Raw genomic sequence first — 22,083 nt, forward strand, 5'->3', positions numbered from 1 at the left:
ATATACGGTAAAAATTTATATATATATATACGGTATATATACAGGATTATTGTAGATGCTAACATACAGAGTTTTATGGATTATATGCAGGTGTATTCAGACAGATATGGATATATATAAGAGATATGTACAGATATAGATATTATATGCAGGTATGTACAGATATAATGTGGATATATACTGTATATATACGGTAAACATTTATATATATATATACGGTATATATACAGGATTATTGTAGATGCTAACATACAGAGTTTTATGGATTATATGCAGGTGTATTCAGACAGATATGGATATATATATATATATGGGGTAAATATAAATATATAATTGATTTATATTTATATAAAGGACACAGCAGGTCCTTGCAAGCTGGTAGACGTGGACAGCAGAGTGAATAGAAGAAAATTATTATTATTATTATCTTATTGTCTTATTGTTATTCTTATTGTCTTAGACACACAGCTCTATAGACACTGAGTCTGACGTGGACAGAGAACAGGTCTATAGACACTGAGTCTGACGTGGACAGAGAACAGGTCTATAGACGCTGAGTCTGACGTGGACAGAGAACAGGTCTATAGACACTGAGTCTGACGTGGACAGAGAACAGGTCTATAGACACTGAGTCTGACGTGGACAGAGAACAGGTCTATAGACACTGAGTCTGACGTGGACAGAGAACAGGTCTATAGACACTGAGTCTGACGTGGACAGAGAACAGGTCTATAGACACTGAGTCTGACGTGGACAGAGAACAGGTCTATAGACACTGAGTCTGACGTGGACAGAGAACAGGTCTATAGACACTGAGTCTGACGTGGACAGAGAACAGGTCTATAGACACTGAGTCTGACGTGGACAGAGAACAGGTCTATAGACACTGAGTCTGACGTGGACAGAGAACAGGTCTATAGACACTGAGTCTGACGTGGACAGAGAACAGGTCTATAGACACTGAGTCTGACGTGGACAGAGAACAGGTCTATAGACACTGAGTCTGACGTGGACAGAGAACAGGTCTATAGACACTGAGTCTGACGTGGACAGAGAACAGGTCTATAGACACTGAGTCTGCGTGGACAGAGAACAGGTCTATAGACACTGAGTCTGACGTGGACAGAGAACAGGTCTATAGACACTGAGTCTGACGTGGACAGAGAACAGGTCTATAGACACTGAGTCTGACGTGGACAGAGAACAGGTCTATAGACACTGAGTCTGACGTACTGGACAGAGAACAGGTCTATAGACACTGAGTCTGATGTGGACAGAGAACAGGTCTATAGACACTGAGTCTGACGTGGACAGAGAACAGGTCTATAGACACTGAGTCTGACGTGGACAGAGAACAGGTCTATAGACACGGAGTCTGACGTGGACAGAGAACAGGTCTATAGACACTGAGTCTGACGTGGACAGAGAACAGGTCTATAGACACTGAGTCTGACGTGGACAGAGAACAGGTCTATAGACACTGAGTCTGACGTGGACAGAGAACAGGTCTATAGACACTGAGTCTGACGTGGACAGAGAACAGGTCTATAGACACTGAGTCTGCGTGGACAGAGAACAGGTCTATAGACACTGAGTCTGACGTGGACAGAGAACAGGTCTATAGACACTGAGTCTGACGTGGACAGAGAACAGGTCTATAGACACTGAGTCTGACGTGGACAGAGAACAGGTCTATAGACACTGAGTCTGACGTGGACAGAGAACAGGTCTATAGACACTGAGTCTGACGTACTGGACAGAGAACAGGTCTATAGACACCGAGTCTGACGTGGACAGAGAACAGGTCTATAGACACTGAGTCTGACGTGGACAGAGAACAGCTCTATAGACACTGAGTCTGACGTGGACAGAGAACAGGTCTATAGACACTGAGTCTGACGTGGACAGAGAACAGGTCTATAGACACTGAGTCTGACGTGGACAGAGAACAGGTCTATAGACACTGAGTCTGACGTGGACAGAGAACAGGTCTATAGACACTGAGTCTGATGTATAACAGAGAACAGGTCTATAGACACTGAGTCTGACGTGGACAGAGAACAGGTCTATAGACACTGAGTCTGATGTATAACAGAGAACAGGTCTATAGACACTGAGTCTGACGTGGACAGAGAACAGGTCTATAGACACTGAGTCTGACGTGGACAGAGAACAGGTCTATAGACACTGAGTCTGACGTGGACAGAGAACAGGTCTATAGACACTGAGTCTGACGTGGACAGAGAACAGGTCTATAGACACTGAGTCTGACATGGACAGAGAACAGGTCTATAGACACTGAGTCTGACGTGGACAGAGAACAGGTCTATAGACACTGAGTCTGACGTGGACAGAGAACAGGTCTATAGACACTGAGTCTGACGTGGACAGAGAACAGGTCTATAGACACTGAGTCTGACGTGGACAGAGAACAGCTCTATAGACACTGAGTCTGCGTGGACAGAGAACAGGTCTATAGACACTGAGTCTGACGTGGACAGAGAACAGGTCTATAGACACTGAGTCTGACGTGGACAGAGAACAGGTCTATAGACACTGAGTCTGACGTGGACAGAGAACAGGTCTATAGACACTGAGTCTGACGTACTGGACAGAGAACAGGTCTATAGACACTGAGTCTGATGTGGACAGAGAACAGGTCTATAGACACTGAGTCTGACGTGGACAGAGAACAGGTCTATAGACACTGAGTCTGACGTGGACAGAGAACAGGTCTATAGACACGGAGTCTGACGTGGACAGAGAACAGGTCTATAGACACTGAGTCTGACGTGGACAGAGAACAGGTCTATAGACACTGAGTCTGACGTGGACAGAGAACAGGTCTATAGACACTGAGTCTGACGTGGACAGAGAACAGGTCTATAGACACTGAGTCTGACGTGGACAGAGAACAGGTCTATAGACACTGAGTCTGCGTGGACAGAGAACAGGTCTATAGACACTGAGTCTGACGTGGACAGAGAACAGGTCTATAGACACTGAGTCTGACGTGGACAGAGAACAGGTCTATAGACACTGAGTCTGACGTGGACAGAGAACAGGTCTATAGACACTGAGTCTGACGTGGACAGAGAACAGGTCTATAGACACTGAGTCTGACGTACTGGACAGAGAACAGGTCTATAGACACCGAGTCTGACGTGGACAGAGAACAGGTCTATAGACACTGAGTCTGACGTGGACAGAGAACAGCTCTATAGACACTGAGTCTGACGTGGACAGAGAACAGGTCTATAGACACTGAGTCTGACGTGGACAGAGAACAGGTCTATAGACACTGAGTCTGACGTGGACAGAGAACAGGTCTATAGACACTGAGTCTGACGTGGACAGAGAACAGGTCTATAGACACTGAGTCTGATGTATAACAGAGAACAGGTCTATAGACACTGAGTCTGACGTGGACAGAGAACAGGTCTATAGACACTGAGTCTGACGTGGACAGAGAACAGGTCTATAGACACTGAGTCTGACGTGGACAGAGAACAGGTCTATAGACACTGAGTCTGACGTGGACAGAGAACAGGTCTATAGACACTGAGTCTGACATGGACAGAGAACAGGTCTATAGACACTGAGTCTGACGTGGACAGAGAACAGGTCTATAGACACTGAGTCTGACGTGGACAGAGAACAGGTCTATAGACACTGAGTCTGACGTGGACAGAGAACAGGTCTATAGACACTGAGTCTGACGTGGACAGAGAACAGGTCTATAGACACTGAGTCTGACGTGGACAGAGAACAGGTCTATAGACACTGAGTCTGACGTGGACAGAGAACAGGTCTATAGACACTGAGTCTGACGTGGACAGAGAACAGGTCTATAGACACTGAGTCTGACGTGGACAGAGAACAGGTCTATAGACACTGAGTCTGACGTGGACAGAGAACAGGTCTATAGACACTGAGTCTGACGTGGACAGAGAACAGGTCTATAGACACTGAGTCTGACGTGGACAGAGAACAGGTCTATAGACACTGAGTCTGACGTGGACAGAGAACAGGTCTATAGACACTGAGTCTGACGTGGACAGAGAACAGGTCTATAGACACTGAGTCTGACGTGGACAGAGAACAGGTCTATAGACACTGAGTCTGACGTGGACAGAGAACAGCTCTATAGACACTGAGTCTGACGTGGACAGAGAACAGGTCTATAGACACTGAGTCTGACGTGGACAGAGAACAGGTCTATAGACACTGAGTCTGACGTGGACAGAGAACAGGTCTATATAGACACTGAGTCTGACGTGGACAGAGAACAGGTCTATAGACACTGAGTCTGACGTGGACAGAGAACAGGTCTATAGACACTGAGTCTGACGTGGACAGAGAACAGGTCTATAGACACTGAGTCTGACGTGGACAGAGAACAGGTCTATAGACACTGAGTCTGACGTGGACAGAGAACAGGTCTATAGACACTGAGTCTGACGTGGACAGAGAACAGGTCTATAGACACTGAGTCTGACGTGGACAGAGAACAGGTCTATAGACACTGAGTCTGACGTGGACAGAGAACAGGTCTATAGACACTGAGTCTGACGTGGACAGAGAACAGGTCTATAGACACTGAGTCTGACGTGGACAGAGAACAGGTCTATAGACACTGAGTCTGACGTGGACAGAGAACAGGTCTATACTTATGTAACGGAGGTACCGCTAACGTCCACAGTCACGATGGACTTCAAAGTGTTGTGAAGTGACTGTGGACGTTAGCGGTACTGCAAGTTAAACTCACTCCCCCTTTAAACGGTGAGTTCACCTCTTGGTCTAGCGGTCAGCGATGTCGCCCGCGGCGCGGGAGACCGGGGGTTCGAGCCTCGCTCGGGGCAAAGCCAATTAGAACCGGCTGCACACACGGCTGTATGAAATGTGGTAAATAATGAATAAAAATAAATATGATGAAATCCAGTAGAAGGAGCTGAAGGTCGAACGGGGGGGGGGGGGGGGGGCACTCACTCCTCGTTGAGGGCGCAGCGCCGGCCGGTGGGCGCGCCGTAGCGGCACAGCGTCTGCGTGAGCTCCCGGTAGAGGCGGTCGGCCTCGGGCCGCGGCACGCCCTCCCAGGCCAGGATCAGGATGACCAGCACGGCGCTGTGGCAGCGGTGACCCGCGCGCTGTCGGACCAGAACCAGGAGCTTCTCCTGCTCGCTGCCACGCCGGATCACCTGGCACACACACACACACAGAGACACAGACACACACACACACACACAGAGACACACACACACACACACACACAGAGACACACACACACACACACACACACACACACACACACAGAGACACACACACACACACACACAGAGACACAGACAATAACACACACACAGACACACACACACACAGACAATAACACACACACACACGCACACAGACACACAGACAATAACACACACACACACATGAATACTTTATTATTTGGTTCCACAAATGATATCACATAAACAGGGAATCAAATGTATATCGGGGCCAAGCAGCACTGAACACTTAAGGGACACATAGCACCTCCTTCTCCACGCGGCTAAGCTGCCAATAATAGCTGAGACAGAGCAATATTATTTGGCCATTTGTTTGGCTTTTCCTTTAGACATTGCAGCAATTCTCAGACCGGTCATGGTGCATTTGTGTACATGGCCGAGACTTCCGAACACGAGTACACTATATCTACACCTGTACCCAAGGCCGGCCATCACACTGAGCAGTGGTTGGTATTTAGACCTGTTTAAAGACCAAACATTTTAATCTAATCTAATTGACCCTGATCTCAAACCCCGCCCCCTCTTTTCCCGATCCTCCAATCACAACTGTCGCTTCCTTAGTTCGGACAAAGAGGGGGGGGGGGGGGGGGGGGGGGGTATTTGCTGCTACAAAAGAAAAAGCAAATGCATAACTCTTTTACGCTGTAAATGCTTCTTCTCTTTACGGTTACGACGGTATCGAAAAAAGAACTGGGACGAGTTCACCTTTCGCCGTCGACTAAAGACACACGAAAAATAAAAACTCTAACCCTAACTAACCTTACTGTCGTGCACTTGTCCTAATAAACTAACCTACACTGTAACACGCAACCCTTTGATGAACATTGTTACTCAGCTGATAGAGTTGTACCCTTCCTGATGACCTGTCGTACAGAACTTGTAAGTCGCTTTGGATAAAAGCGTTTCAGCTAAATGACTAAATGTAAATGTAAATGAATCGCTGCAAACCCACTGACCCCTGACCTCGGAAGATAAACCACACACACACACACACACACACACACACACACACACACTTAATAACGCGCATGACACACAATCACTTCAACACATTACAGTTATTACAGTTAGAAGATGCATTCCTCCGTGGACACGCTGCAGGGATCCAGCGGTGCGTGGTCAGACACACTACTCACCCACCTGGCGATGGGGCAGCCCTGGGGCTCACAGACACACTACTCACCCACCTGGAGAGGGGGCAGCCCTGGGGCTCACAGACACACTACTCACCCACCTGGAGATGGGGCAGCCCTGGGGCTCACAGACACACTACTCACCCACCTGGAGAGGGGGCAGCCCTGGGGCTCACAGACACACTACTCACCCACCTGGAGATGGGGCAGCCCTGGGGCTCAGACACACTACTCACCCACCTGGCGATGGGGCAGCCCTGGGGCTCACAGACACACTACTCACCCACCTGGAGATGGGGCAGCCCTGGGGCTCACAGACACACTACTCACCCACCTGGCGAGGGGGCAGCCCTGGGGCTCAGACACACTACTCACCCACCTGGAGATGGGGCAGCCCTGGGGCTCACAGACACACTACTCACCCACCTGGCGAGGGGGCAGCCCTGGGGCTCAGACACACTACTCACCCACCTGGAGATGGGGCAGCCCTGGGGCTCACAGACACACTACTCACCCACCTGGAGATGGGGCAGCCCTGGGGTTCACAGACACACTACTCACCCACCTGGCGAGGGGACAGCCCTGGAGTTCACAGACACACTACTCACCCACCTGGCGAGGGGGCAGCCCTGGGGCTCACAGACACACTACTCACCCACCTGGCGAGGGGGCAGCCCTGGAGTTCACAGACACACTACTCACCCACCTGGCGAGGGGGCAGCCCTGGGGCTCACAGACACACTACTCACCCACCTGGCGAGGGGGCAGCCCTGGGGTTCACAGACACACTACCCACCTGGCGAGGGGGCAGCCCTGGGGCTCACAGACACACTACTCACCCACCTGGCGATGGGGCAGCCCTGGGGCTCACAGACACACTACCCACCTGGAGAGGGGGCAGCCCTGGGGTTCACAGACACACTACTCACCCACCTGGAGATGGGGCAGCCCTGGGGCTCAGACACACTACTCACCCACCTGGCGAGGGGGCAGCCCTGGGGTTCACAGACACACTACTCACCCACTTGGCGATGGGGCAGCCCTGGGAGCTCTTGCCCTCCTTCCCCGTGTAGACCACCACCTCCACCCTGACCGCCTTCCCTTTCTCTCCATACCTGGGGAAACAGAGAGAACACACCGGAATATGAGAGAATGATAAGCGCTGCCAGCAGTGGGTCTCCAAGACGCTGCGGGCTGGATTTCCATAAAAGGGGCAAAGCAATCCGTCACCGCTTCGAAACGGACACGCGTTCTGATTGGCTACACACACTCCAAACAGACACGCCCCCCCCTCGGCAACGCTGCCAGCAGCAATACCTCAGAACGGCCACGCCCCCTAATGGGCACGGCACTGGTGTTACATTAACCCTTTCACTGCCACACTACACATAGTTCCCCTGCCTCTTGTCCAGGTGTGATGCTGCTGTGTGCAGCACATGGGCTATGGCGTCCTCCGTGGACCTGTTGGGGCGGTATGCAAATTGCAGGGGGTCCAGGTTGATGGGGAGGGAGGAGCAGATGTAGCCCTTTACTAGCTTCTCAAAGCACTTCATGGCTATGGAGGTGAGGGCTACAGGGCGGTAGACGTTGAGGCAAGCAGGCTTGGATTTTTTGGGTACAGGGATGATGGTGGACTTCTTCAGACAGGTGGGGATGACAGCCTGTTCTAAGGACAGGTTAAATATGTCAGTGAATACCGGGGCCAGTTGGTCGGCACAGACTTTTAGGACGCGGCCGGGGATACCGTCCGGTCCTGCTGCCTTCCTGATCTTCACTTCTCCTCTGGGTGTGTTGAGCAGCAGTCTGTTGAAACAGGTCGTCACATCCTGGGCCTCTCGCCTCGTCTCAGCCCTGGGTGTTTCCTGTTGTGACTCGCAGGGTCTGTGTTCGTGTGTGTGTGTGTGTGTGTGTGTGTGTGTGTGTGTGTGTGTGTGTGCGTGTGTGTGTGTGTGTGTGTGTGTGTGTGTGTCTGTGTGTGTGTGTGTGTGTGTGTGTGTGTGGTTACTGAAAACAAGTTAAAGTTAAATGTTTCAAAAACAAAGACTATCACGCTGGCCTCTAGAAATAAATTAAGAACGGATCAGGAACTAAATATTGTGTTGAATGGTGCTGCTATTGAGCAGGTTAGAGAGGCCGAGTTGTTGGGGCGTGATTATTGTAATTTTTTTATCCACTTTTTCTTCTTATTTTTCTATTTTTCTCCCATCCCAATTTCGAGTTTCCAATTCTCCCCTCCCCCGTAGCATAAATCAAATCAAATCAAATCAAATTTATTTATAAGGCCCGACAACACACGTTAATGTCCCCATGGGCCGTACAGGTCTTCTTTAAACAAGTCAAGAAGAAAACATAACAATAAGTCTAGAACAGAACAAGAACACCATAAGGTCCAACAAAATTTAAGATACATGCAAATAAATGAAAGAATGCGAGCACTCCCAGACATACCCCACGCGAAGGTAAGGAAAAACTCACTAAAACCTAACAATAGGGAAAAAAGCTCCACATGCAGTGTGGAGGAGAGAAACCTTAGAAGGGCCGTTCAAGGGGGGATCTCCCTTCTTAGATGTCGGTGATAGTAGTGTTGCAGACGGACAGTTGGTAAGCATGCACTCATGTGTGTGGTGAAACACAGATGAGTGCATGCAATAGCAACTGAACATTTTGAAAGATTAAAGATAGAGCTTTAAACATTTCTGTTTAATATTTATAAAATTGGTAAACCTAAGTCTTGGTTGTCAGAACTACAACCCACCGATACTAGCCGTGGGTCTTCACTTTACTCGACCTCTACCAAGAACAAATGCACTGAAGAGAACCGTGATGTATGGAGCTGCTGCAAACTGGAACTGTAGACCTGTGATGATGAAGATGATCAGCAACACATTTACTTTAAAAAATAAGTTGAAGGATGGGGCGGCTAAGTGGCGCAGTGGGCAAGGCGCTCGCCACTAATGCAGGAGATGCTGGGTTCGAGCCCAGCTCTCGGCGTTGCTACCAGCTTGGCTGGTCGTTCATACTAATACAATTGGCAGTGTTAGGGGGTGGGAAGCTGGTGGGTGGGGATCGGACGTTGTGGACAGCGACTCCTACAGGTCGGTTGTATCAGGAATCAGGAAGCGACGGGGGCGGCGTGCCCCTCCCCCACGCAGACCCTCACCGCTGAGAGATGGCGCTGTGCAGGTGAAAAGATGCGACGGCTGCCTCCTCGAGTACCGGAGGGGACGGGTGATGCAAGGCTTGGTCCACATTGCAGCCGACCAGTGGGAGGCATGGTCTAGCAACGTTCGAGACAGGGGAGGGTAGAATTGGACGATACGAAATTGGGGACGGGAGAAAAATAGAAAATGGGAGAAAAAGTAGATAAAAAAAAAAAAAAAGTTGAAGGATGCTGTTATGAATGGTGAAATACAGTTGAGTTACTGATTTATTTAGTTAGTATTGTTAGTTTAGTTAGTAATATTGTATTTGTGGTTGGAGCCTTTGTGTGTTTTTTTTTTTTTTTTTTAATATTTTGAAGATATTGAGGATGTGCTTAGGCTAAGGTGTTTCTTATGTTTTTATTGTTTTTTTGTCACTGTAATGTACTGTACTGTTGTAGGTTGTGTGTTCGGACCCCAGCATGGGTGTGGACTAATGGGGACCCATGAATAAACACACAAACAAATATCTGGGGATTAAACTAACAGCGCGTCTGAATGAGATAATGGCATCTAATATAATCTCCCAACATTCAAAATATTGAATCTGTTACAGAACTGGTCTAAAATGAACAGATCCTTGTTGGGCAGAATTCATCTGGTGACGATGATCATACCGCCTGAGATACAGTATATTACACACATTACTGTTCCACACTCTTACAACAGTACAACACAGTTAACCCTAACCCTAACCCTAACCCTGAGATACAGTATATTACACACATTACTGTTCCACACTCTTACAACATACCGCCTGAGATACAGTATATTACACACATTACTGTTCCACACTCTTACAACAGTACAACACAGTATATTACACACATTACTGTTCCACACTCTTACAACAGTACAACACAGTATATTACACACATTACTGTTCCACACTCTTACAACAGTACAACACAGTTACCTGAGATACAGTATATTACACACATTACTGTTCCACACTCTTACAACAGTACAACACAGTTACCTGAGATACAGTATATTACACACATTACTGTTCCACACTCTTACAACAGTACAACACAGTTACCTGAGATACAGTATATTACACACATTACTGTTCCACACTCTTACAACAGTACAACACAGTTACCTGAGATACAGTATATTACACACATTACTGTTCCACACTCTTACAACAGTACAACACAGTTACCTGAGATACAGTATATTACACACATTACTGTTCCACACTCTTACAACAGTACAACACAGTTACCTGAGATACAGTATATTACACACATTACTGTTCCACACTCTTACAACAGTACAACACAGTTAACTGAGATACAGTATATTACACACATTACTGTTCCACACTCTTACAACAGTACAACACAGTTACCTGAGATACAGTATATTACACACATTACTGTTCCACACTCTTACAACAGTACAACACAGTTAACTGAGATACAGTATATTACACACATTACTGTTCCACACTCTTACAACAGTACAACACAGTTAACTGAACATTGTATCTAGGTGGGGGGGGGGGGGGGGGCTTTATTTAACCCTACCAAACTATATGCAGCTAAAGAAAAGGGTTGGACTGGTACCTTGTGCACGTCTCACTCTCCCACTAGACCAGGCCCCCGCTGGACAGAAGAGGAACTGACACGTCTCACTCTCCCACTAGACCAGGCCCCCGCTGGACAGAAGAGGAACTGACACGTCTCACTCTCCCACTAGACCAGGCCCCCGCTGGACAGAAGAGGAACTGACACGTCTCACTCTCCCACTAGACCAGGCCCCCGCTGGACAGAAGAGGAACTGACACGTCTCACTCTCCCACTAGACCAGGCCCCCGCTGGACAGAAGAGGAACTGACACGTCTCACTCTCCCACTAGACCAGGCCCCCGCTGGACAGAAGAGGAACTGACACGTCTCACTCTCCCACTAGACCAGGCCCCCGCTGGACAGAAGAGGAACTGACTGGTACCCTTGTGCACGTCTCACTCTCCCACTAGACCAGGCCCCCGCTGGACAGAAGAGGAACTGACTGGTACCCTTGTGCACGTCTCACTCTCCCACTAGACCAGGCCCCCGCTGGACAGAAGAGGAACTGACATGTCTCACTCTCCCACTAGACCAGGCCCCCGCTGGACAGAAGAGGAACTGACATGTCCTCCCTCCTCAGAAGCCGTTTAGGAACGAGCCCCGTGGTCATGTGACTAAACTTAGCCCCTGTTAGCCCCCTAACCCTAACCTGGTTGCCTTGGTGACCCTGTCCTGACCCTGTCCTGACCCTGGGGTGACCCCGCCCTGACCCTGGTGACCCCGCCCTGACCCTGGTGACCCCGCCCTGACCCTGGTGACCCCGCCCTGACCCTGGTGACCCTGCCCTGACCCTGGTGACCCCGCCCTGACCCTGGTGACCCCGCCCTGACCCTGGTGACCCCGCCCTGACCCTGGTGACCCCGCCCTGACCCTGGTGACCCCGCCCTGACCCTGGTGACCCTGCCCTGACCCTCCAGATGGCACCCCTCTCAGGTTCGTTGGGGCACAGCACCCTCTCAGGTTCGTTGGGGCACAGCGCCCCCTCAGGTTCGTTGGGGCACAGCACCCTCTCAGGTTCGTTGGGGCACAGCACCCTCTCAGGTTCGTTGGGGCACAGCACCCTCTCAGGTTCGTTGGGGCACAGCACCCTCTCAGGTTCGTTGGGGCACAGCACCCTCTCAGGTTCGTTGGGGCACAGCACCCTCTCAGGTTCGTTGGGGCACAGCGCCCTCTCAGGTTCGTTGGGGCACAGCACCCTCTCAGGTTCGTTGGGGCACAGCACCCTCTCAGGTTCGTTGGGGTACAGCACCCTCTCAGGTTCGTTGGGGCACAGCACCCTCTCAGGTTCGTTGGGGCACAGCACCCTCTCAGGTTCGTTGGGGTACAGCACCCTCTCAGGTTCGTTGGGGCACAGCACCCTCTCAGGTTCGTTAACTACGTTTTACTCATATTTTTATATTCAGTTAATTGTATTGTTTACACCGTGTTCTTCCATCTCACTGTGTGTAGTGTGTAGTGTGTAGTGTGTAGTGTGTAGTGTGTAGTGTGTAGTGTGTGGTGTGTAGTGTGTAGTGTGTAGTGTGTAGTGTGTAGTGTGTAGTGTGTAGTGTGTGGTGTGTAGTGTGTAGTGTGTGGTGTGTAGTGTGTAGTGTGTAGTGTGTGGTGTGTGGTGTGTAGTGTGTAGTGTGTAGTGTGTAGTGTGTAGTGTGTAGTGTGTGGTGTGTAGTGTGTAGTGTGTGGTGTGTAGTGTGTAGTGTGTAGTGTGTGGTGTGTAGTGTGTAGTGTGTAGTGTGTAGTGTGTGGTGTGTAGTGTGTGGTGTGTAGTGTAGTGTGTAGTGTGTAGTGTGTAGTGTGTAGTGTGTGGTGTGTAGTGTGTAGTGTGTAGTGTGTAGTGTGTAGTGTGTAGTGTGTGGTGTGTAGTGTAGTGTGTGGAGTGTAGTGTGTAGTGTGTAGTGTGTGGAGTGTAGTGTGTAGTGTGTAGTGTGTAGTGTGTGGTGTGTAGTGTGTGGTGTGTAGTGTAGTGTGTAGTGTGTAGTGTGTAGTGTGTGGTGTGTAGTGTGTAGTGTGTAGTGTGTAGTGTGTAGTGTGTAGTGTGTAGTGTGTGGTGTGTAGTGTGTAGTGTGTGGTGTGTAGTGTGTAGTGTGTAGTGTGTGGTGTGTAGTGTGTAGTGTGTAGTGTGTGGAGTGTAGTGTGTAGTGGGTAGTGTGTAGTGTGTAGTGTGTAGTGTGTGGTGTGTAGTGTGTAGTGTGTAGTGTGTAGTGTGTAGTGTGTAGTGTGTGGTGTGTAGTGTGTAGTGTGTAGTGTGTAGTGTGTAGTGTGTGGTGTGTAGTGTGTAGTGTGTAGTGTGTAGTGTGTGGTGTGTGGTGTGTAGTGTGTAGTGTGTGGTGTGTAGTGTGTGGTGTGTAGTGTAGTGTGTAGTGTGTAGTGTGTAGTGTGTAGTGTGTGGTGTGTAGTGTGTAGTGTGTAGTGTGTAGTGTGTAGTGTGTAGTGTGTGGTGTGTAGTGTAGTGTGTGGAGTGTAGTGTGTAGTGTGTAGTGTGTAGTGTGTAGTGTGTGGAGTGTAGTGTGTAGTGTGTAGTGTGTAGTGTGTGGTGTGTAGTGTGTGGTGTGTAGTGTGTAGTGTGTAGTGTGTAGTGTGTAGTGTGTGGTGTGTAGTGTGTAGTGTGTAGTGTGTAGTGTGTGTGTGTAGTGTGTGGTGTGTAGTGTGTAGTGTGTAGTGTGTAGTGTGTAGTGTGTAGTGTGTGGTGTGTAGTGTGTAGTGTGTGGTGTGTAGTGTGTGGTGTGTAGTGTGTAGTGTGTAGTGTGTAGTGTGTAGTGTGTAGTGTGTGGTGTGTAGTGTAGTGTGTGGAGTGTAGTGTGTAGTGTGTAGTGTGTAGTGTGTAGTGTGTAGTGTGTGGAGTGTAGTGTGTAGTGTGTAGTGTGTAGTGTGTGGTGTGTAGTGTGTAGTGTGTAGTGTGTAGTGTGTAGTGTGTAGTGTGTGGAGTGTAGTGTGTAGTGTGTAGTGTGTAGTGTGTGGAGTGTAGTGTGTAGTGTGTAGTGTGTAGTGTGTAGTGTGTAGTGTGTAGTGTGTAGTGTGTGGTGTAGTGTGTAGTGTGTAGTGTGTGGTGTGTAGTGTGTAGTGTGTGGAGTGTAGTGTGTAGTGTGTAGTGTGTAGTGTGTAGTGTGTAGTGTGTGGAGTGTGTAGTGTGTAGTGTGTAGTGTGTAGTGTGTAGTGTGTGGAGTGTAGTGTGTAGTGTGTAGTGTGTAGTGTGTAGTGTGTAGTGTGTAGTGTGTGTGTGTAGTGTGTGGTGTGTAGTGTGTAGTGTGTAGTGTGTGGTGTGTAGTGTGTGTGTGTGGTGTGTAGTGTGTGGTGTGTAGTGTGTAGTGTGTGGTGTGTGGTGTGTAGTGTGTAGTGTGTGGTGTGTAGTGTGTAGTGTGTGGTGTGTGGTGTGTAGTGTGTAGTGTGTAGTGTGTGGTGTGTAGTGTGTAGTGTGTAGTGTGTAGTGTGTAGTGTGTAGTGTGTGTGTGTAGTGTGGTGTGTAGTGTGTAGTGTGTGGTGTGTGGTGTGTAGTGTGTGGTGTGTAGTGTGTAGTGTGTAGTGTGTAGTGTGTAGTGTGTAGTGTGTAGTGTGTGGTGTGTAGTGTGTAGTGTGTAGTGTGTAGTGTGTAGTGTGTAGTGTGTGGTGTGTAGTGTGTAGTGTGTAGTGTGTAGTGTGTGGTGTGTAGTGTAGTGTGTGGAGTGTAGTGTGTAGTGTGTGTAGTGTGTAGTGTGTAGTGTGTAGTGTGTAGTGTGTAGTGTGTAGTGTGTAGTGTGTAGTGTGTGGTGTGTAGTGTGTAGTGTGTAGTGTGTAGTGTGTAGTGTGTGGAGTGTAGTGTGTAGTGTGTAGTGTGTGGTGTGTAGTGTGTAGTGTGTAGAGTGTAGTGTGTAGTGTGTAGTGTGTAGTGTGTAGTGTGTAGTGTGTGGAGTGTAGTGTGTAGTGTGTAGTGTGTAGTGTGTAGTGTGTAGTGTGTAGGAGTGTAGTGTGTAGTGTGTAGTGTGTAGTGTGTAGTGTGTAGTGTGTGTAGTGTGTGGTGTGTAGTGTGTGGTGTGTAGTGTGTAGTGTGTAGTGTGTGGTGTGTAGTGTGTGGTGTGTGGTGTGTAGTGTGTAGTGTGTAGTGTGTAGTGTGTGGTGTGTAGTGTGTAGTGTGTGGTGTGTGGTGTGTAGTGTGTAGTGTGTAGTGTGTGGTGTGTAGTGTGTAGTGTGTAGTGTGTAGTGTGTGTAGTGTGTAGTGTGTGGTGTGTGTAGTGTGTAGTGTGTGGTGTGTAGTGTGTAGTGTGTGGTGTGTGGTGTGTAGTGTGTGGTGTGTAGTGTGTAGTGTGTAGTGTGTAGTGTGTAGTGTGTAGTGTGTGGTGTGTAGTGTGTAGTGTGTAGTGTGTAGTGTGTAGTGTGTAGTGTGTAGTGTGTGGTGTGTAGTGTGTAGTGTGTAGTGTGTAGTGTGTGGTGTGTAGTGTAGTGGAGTGTAGTGTGTAGTGTGTAGTGTGTAGTGTGTAGTGTGTAGTGTGTGGAGTGTAGTGTGTAGTGTGTAGTGTGTATGTGTGTGGTGTGTAGTGTGTAGTGTGTAGTGTGTAGTGTGTGGTGTGTAGTGTGTGGTGTGTAGTGTGTAGTGTGTAGTGTGTGGTGTGTGGGTGTGTAGTGTGTAGTGTGTAGTGTGTAGTGTGTAGTGTGTAGTGTGTAGTGTGTAGTGTGTGGTGTGTAGTGTGTAGTGTGTGGTGTGTAGTGTGTAGTGTGTAGTGTGTGAGTGTGTAGTGTGTAGTGTGTGGTGTGTAGTGTGTAGTGTGTGGTGTGTGGTGTGTAGTGTGTGGTGTGTAGTGTGTAGTGTGTAGTGTGTAGTGTGTAGTGTGTAGTGTGTACGTGTGTAGTGTGTGGAGTGTAGTGTGTAGTGTGTAGTGTGTAGTGTGTGGAGTGTAGTGTGTAGTGTGTAGTGTGTAGTGTGTGGTGTGTAGTGTGTGGTGTGTAGTGTGTAGTGTGTAGTGTGTGGTGTGTAGTGTGTAGTGTGTGGTGTGTAGTGTGTGGTGTGTAGTGTGTAGTGTGTAGTGTGTGGTGTGTAGTGTGTAGTGTGTGGTGTGTAGTGTGTAGTGTGTGGTGTGTGGTGTGTAGTGTGTGGTGTGTAGTGTGTAGTGTGTAGTGTGTAGTGTGTAGTGTGTAGTGTGTGGTGTGTAGTGTGTAGTGTGTAGTGTGTGGTGTGTAGTGTGTAGTGTGTGGTGTGTAGTGTGTAGTGTGTGGTGTGTGGTGTGTAGTGTGTGGTGTGTAGTGTGTAGTGTGTAGTGTGTAGTGTGTAGTGTGTAGTGTGTAGTGTGTAGTGTGTGGAGTGTAGTGTGTAGTGTGTAGTGTGTAGTGTGTGGAGTGTAGTGTGTAGTGTGTAGTGTGTAGTGTGTAGTGTGTAGTGTGTAGTGTGTAGTGTGTGGAGTGTAGTGTGTAGTGTGTAGTGTGTGGTGTGTAGTGTGTAGTGTGTGGAGTGTAGTGTGTAGTGTGTAGTGTGTAGTGTGTAGTGTGTAGTGTGTAGTGTGTGGTGTGTAGTGTGTAGTGTGTGGTGTGTAGTGTGTAGTGTGTGGTGTGTGGTGTGTAGTGTGTGGTGTGTAGTGTGTGGTGTGTAGTGTGTAGTGTGTAGTGTGTGGTGTGTAGTGTGTAGTGTGTGGTGTGTAGTGTGTAGTGTGTGGTGTGTGGTGTGTAGTGTGTGGTGTGTAGTGTGTGTAGTGTGTAGTGTGTAGTGTGTAGTGTGTAGTGTGTAGTGTGTAGTGTGTGGTGTGTGGTGTGTGGTGTGTAGTGTGTAGTGTGTGGAGTGTAGTGTGTAGTGTGTAGTGTGTAGTGTGTAGTGTGTAGTGTGTGGTGTGTAGTGTGTAGTGTGTAGTGTGTAGTGTGTGGTGTGTGGTGTGTAGTGTGTAGTGTGTAGTGTGTAGTGTGTAGTGTGTAGTGTGTAGTGTGTAGTGTGTAGTGTGTAGTGTGTGGTGTGTGGTGTGTAGTGTGTAGTGTGTAGTGTGTAGTGTGTAGTGTGTAGTGTGTGGTGTGTAGTGTGTAGTGTGTAGTGTGTAGTGTGTGGTGTGTAGTAGGTAGTGTGTAGTGTGTAGTGTGTAGTGTGTAGTGTGTAGTGTGTAGTGTGTGGAGAGAGGACTCACATGAATGTTTTAATGTTTGTGTTTGTCTGAAACCAACGTGTTTTTGCTGCCTTCCTTGGCCAGGTAAAATAATAATAATAATAATAATAATAATAATAATAATAATAATAATAATAATAATAATAATAATAATAATAATAATAATAATAATAATAATAATAATAATAATAATAATAATAGATTTCATTTATATAGCACACTAACACTTTCACTGCCCAAGTGTAATTTCTTATTAGTCCCTTGAATGCCCACATCCACTCCAATGTTAACGTTAATATCGCCTAATCTATGTTTTAAATTATGGCTATGTGTCTAATCTGCCCCGTCGCTTATCAAAGACTCATTTTCCAGTCAACATTGTCGTGGCAGATTGTTTTTTTATCGCTTCATTTCCGTTTTCTAGCATTTTGAAAATCACTAGATTTCACGGAAAAAACAACACATTCCATGATAATCGCCTTTTACTGGAATATTCTAGAACGTTGTCATTGTTCGGCCATGTTATGAATCGTTTTCAAATAAACGCTAGATGATCAATAGTATATGTGTACGCACGCACGCTCTTGCGGCGAGCCGAAAATCGAGTCTCCTATTTCCTGACGGCGCGCAAAGTCAAACAGCGATAACACACAATCACATAAAAGCTTATATCTCTGTGAAAACGAGTCTGATTATCCTAATACTGATAACATAGATTCCTTACCTGAGATCAGATGGTATCCAAATGGTTTATTCCAATTCCCGATCGCCATTCGAAAAAATCCATATGTTTATTGATCAACCGAGTATACTGTAAAACACATAATCCCCGCTGCTCTGAAAACTCCAGAGTGGAGCTGATCGACCCCGGTTACATGAGTGAGAAGTAAAACGTGGATTCCGGGTTTTTTTTTCTCATTCATTTGCATTGAGTTCAATCCAAAAGGGTGAATTACCACCTGGGAGACGATAGGGGGCGCTTTTTTCACATCTGAGCGCCTGAGGCAGCTGAATGTCCAACGGCAGACTCGCTTGATGCAATAATATTATGATTTCAGATCGCTAATAAAAAAATTAAAACGAATAAAACGAATATTCTCGGGCGTGGGCATTCAACCCGCGGGGGGTAAACCCGAGAAATCTCGGGCGTGGCATGCAAAGTGTTAAACTCAGTCTCAATGTGCTTCACAGCAGAAGGAAAACAAAATTAAAAATAGAATAAAAAGGTTTAAAACAAGAAAACATTCAAATGAATAAAAAATAGAAAGATAAGGATGAAAAGGTTTAAAACATAAAAACTATTAAAATGAATAAAATAAAATAAAATAAAATAAACAAAACAAAACATAGGAGCAGATAAAAAAAACTGCCCTAGTGGAAGGCAGAGTAAAACAAGTGGGTTTTAAGGCAGCGAGGCAGACTGAGGCCTTGATGGACCCCGGCAGCTGATGGGGAGGACCCTCTCTGCGCCGCCCCCTATCCCCCTGTCTCCGGCTGTCCCTGAGCAATGACCGGAGTGTTGAATGTCCCGTGATTAAGACGGGGAGGATGCGACCCTCTTTGCGCCGCCTCTGTGCCTCAAATAGATTCGCTATCAGCTCTATCTTTAATCTTTCAAAATGTTCAGTTGCTATCGCTATCAGCTCTATCTTCAATCTTTCAAAATGTTCAGTTGCTATCAGCTCTATCTTCAATCTTTCAAAATGTTCAGTTGCTATCGCTATCAGCTCTATCTTTAATCTTTCAAAATGTCCAGTTGCTATTGCATGCACTCATCTGTGTTTCACCACACACATGAGTGCATGCTTACCAACTGTCCGTCTGCAACACTACTATCACCAACATCTAAGAAGGGAGATCCCCCCTTGAACGGCCCTTCTAAGGTTTCTCTCCTCCACACTGGCTGTGGAGCTTTTTTCCCTATTGTTAGGTTTTAGTGAGTTTTTCCTTACCTTCGCGTGGGGTATGTCTGGGAGTGCTTGCATTCTTTCATTTATTTGCATTTATTTTAAATTTTGTTGGACCTTATGGTGTCCTTGTTCTATTCTTGACTTATTGTTATGTTTTCTTCTTGACTTGTTTAAAGAAGACGTGTCCGGCCCATGGGGACATTAATAACGTGTGTTGTCGGGCCTTAAAGAAGACGTGTCCGGCCCCATGGGGACATTAATAACGTGTGTTGTCGGGCCTTAAAGAAGACGTGTCCGGCCCATGGGGACATTAACGTGTGTTGTCGGGCCTTAAAGAAGACGTGTCCGGCCCCATGGGGACATTAACGTGTGTTGTCGGGCCTTAAAGAAGACGTGTCCGGCCCATGGGGACATTAACGTGTGTTGTCGGGCCTTAAAGAATACGTGTCCGGCCCATGGGGACATTAACGTGTGTTGTCGGGCCTTAAAGAAGACGTGTCCGGCCCATGGGGACATTAATAACGTGTGTTGTCGGGCCTTAAAGAAGACGTGTCCGGCCCATGGGGACATTAACGTGTGTTGTCGGGCCTTAAAGAAGACGTGTCCGGCCCCATGGGGACATTAACGTGTGTTGTCGGGCCTTAAAGAAGACGTGTCCGGCCCATGGGGACATTAACGTGTGTTGTCGGGCCTTAAAGAAGACGTGTCCGGCCCATGGGGACATTAACGTGTGTTGTCGGGCCTTAAAGAAGACGTGTCCGGCCCCATGGGGACATTAACGTGTGTTGTCGGGCCTTAAAGAAGACGTGTCCGGCCCATGGGGACATTAACGTGTGTTGTCGGGCCTTAAAGAAGACGTGTCCGGCCCCATGGGGACATTAACGTGTGTTGTCGGGCCTTAAAGAAGACGTGTCCGGCCCATGGGGACATTAACGTGTGTTGTCGGGCCTTAAAGAAGACGTGTCCGGCCCATGGGGACATTAACGTGTGTTGTCGGGCCTTAAAGAAGACGTGTCCGGCCCATGGGGACATTAACGTGTGTTGTCTGGCCTTAAAGAAGACGTGTCCGGCCCCATGGGGACATTAATAACGTGTGTTGTCGGGCCTTAAAGAAGACGTGTCCGGCCCCATGGGGACATTAATAACGTGTGTTGTCGGGCCTTAAAGAAGACGTGTCCGGCCCCATGGGGACATTAACGTGTGTTGTCGGGCCTTAAAGAAGACGTGTCCGGCCCCATGGGGACATTAATAACGTGTGTTGTCGGGCCTTAAAGAAGACGTGTCCGGCCCCATGGGGACATTAATAACGTGTGTTGTCGGGCCTTAAAGAAGACGTGTCCGGCCCATGGGGACATTAATAACGTGTGTTGTCGGGCCTTAAAGAAGACGTGTCCGGCCCCACGGGGACATTAATAACGTGTGTTGTCGGGCCTTAAAGAAGACGTGTCCGGCCCATGGGGACATTAACGTGTGTTGTCGGGCCTTACAGATACATTTGATTTGATTTGATTTGATTCCACAGGCACGGCCCCCAGAGTGGAACAGGTCGACAGCCTGGTGCGGGGGGTGGAGAGGAGGGTTGGGCTGCCAGACCTGAGTGACCTGGACGCAGGCTGAGGGGGGAGGAGGTCCTGGAGGTACAGTAGGTCAGACCTGAGTGACCTGGAGGGATGTTAAATAAAGGTTAAGCCCCAGCGGGTCCCCGTACCTGCTCTCCATCAGCTCCCTGACCGCGGCCACGCTGGGTCCGGCGCCCAGGTGGGTGTAATACGGACCTTCCTCCTTCTCCACGATTTGCTCTGCAGAAAGAAAGGAGCCATCGTTACCCACGGTGACCTCGGAACCCCCCCCCCCCCGCCCAGAAGTGGAGAAACTGAAAACATTCAAAAACGAATTTGTGCCACATTCAATAAAGCCTACTTAACACGTAGGATAGCAACCTACACGGGTTGTGTCACACGAGAGGGCTGTGTAATACAACATCACCTCAGACGCATGGCACTGGGCCACAGCAAATTAATAACGTTGGTTTGGAGGGGAGGAAGGGGTTAATTACATTGTCTCTCTGATGTCTTGTCTGTCTGTCTGTCTCTGCTGTAACATGGTTGTCTCTCTGATGTCTTGTCTGTCTGTCTGTCTCTGCTGTAACATGGTTGTCTCTCTGATGTCTTGTCTGTCTGTCTGTCTCTGCTGTAACATGGTTGTCTCTCTGATGTCTTGTCTGTCTGTCTGTCTCTGCTGTAACATGGTTGTCTCTCTGATGTCTGTCTGTCTGTCTGTCTGTCTGTCTGTCTGTCTCTGCTGTAACATGGTTGTCTCTCTGATGTCTTGTCTGTCTGTCTGTCTCTGCTGTAACATGGTTGTCTCTCTGATGTCTGTCTGTCTGTCTCTGCTGTAACATGGTTGTCTCTCTGATGTCTGTCTGTCTGTCTCTGCTGTAACATGGTTGTCTCTCTGATGTCTTGTCTGTCTGTCTGTCTCTGCTGTAACATGGTTGTCTCTCTGATGTCTTGTCTGTCTGTCTGTCTCTGCTGTAACATGGTTGTCTCTCTGATGTCTTGTCTGTCTGTCTGTCTCTGCTGTAACATGGTTGTCTCTCTGATGTCTGTATGTCTGTCTGTCTCTGCTGTAACATGGTTGTCTCTCTGATGTCTTGTCTGTCTGTCTGTCTGTCTCTGCTGTAACATGGTTGTCTCTCTGATGTCTTGTCTGTCTGTCTGTCTGTCTCTGCTGTAACATGGTTGTCTCTCTGATGTCTGTCTGTCTGTCTCTGCTGTAACATGGTTGTCTCTCTGATGTCTTGTCTGTCTGTCTGTCTCTGCTGTAACATGGTTGTCTCTCTGATGTCTTGTCTGTCTGTCTGTCTCTGCTGTAACATGGTTGTCTATCTGATGTCTTGTCTGTCTGTCTGTCTCTGCTGTAA

At 48.1% G+C, this 22,083-nt stretch overlaps 1 protein-coding gene across 1 annotated transcript in view; it reads right to left on the reverse strand.

Moving 5' to 3' along the window:
- Window positions 1-22,083, reverse strand: part of tet1 (tet methylcytosine dioxygenase 1) — a gene marked incomplete at both ends in the record, with an annotated part of 81,344 nt that overhangs the window by 47,150 nt on the left and 12,111 nt on the right. Inside the window, 3 exons of the mRNA XM_084308513.1 lie at window positions 4,990-5,198; window positions 7,446-7,539; window positions 20,869-20,959. Coding sequence (XP_084164639.1) covers window positions 4,990-5,198; window positions 7,446-7,539; window positions 20,869-20,959 — 394 coding nt within the window. The remainder of the gene's footprint in view (window positions 1-4,989; window positions 5,199-7,445; window positions 7,540-20,868; window positions 20,960-22,083) is intronic.

This window comes from Notolepis coatsorum (genome assembly GCF_963971535.1).
Source record: "Notolepis coatsorum genome assembly, chromosome: 1".
Classification (NCBI taxonomy): Eukaryota; Metazoa; Chordata; class Actinopteri; order Aulopiformes; family Paralepididae; genus Notolepis; species Notolepis coatsorum.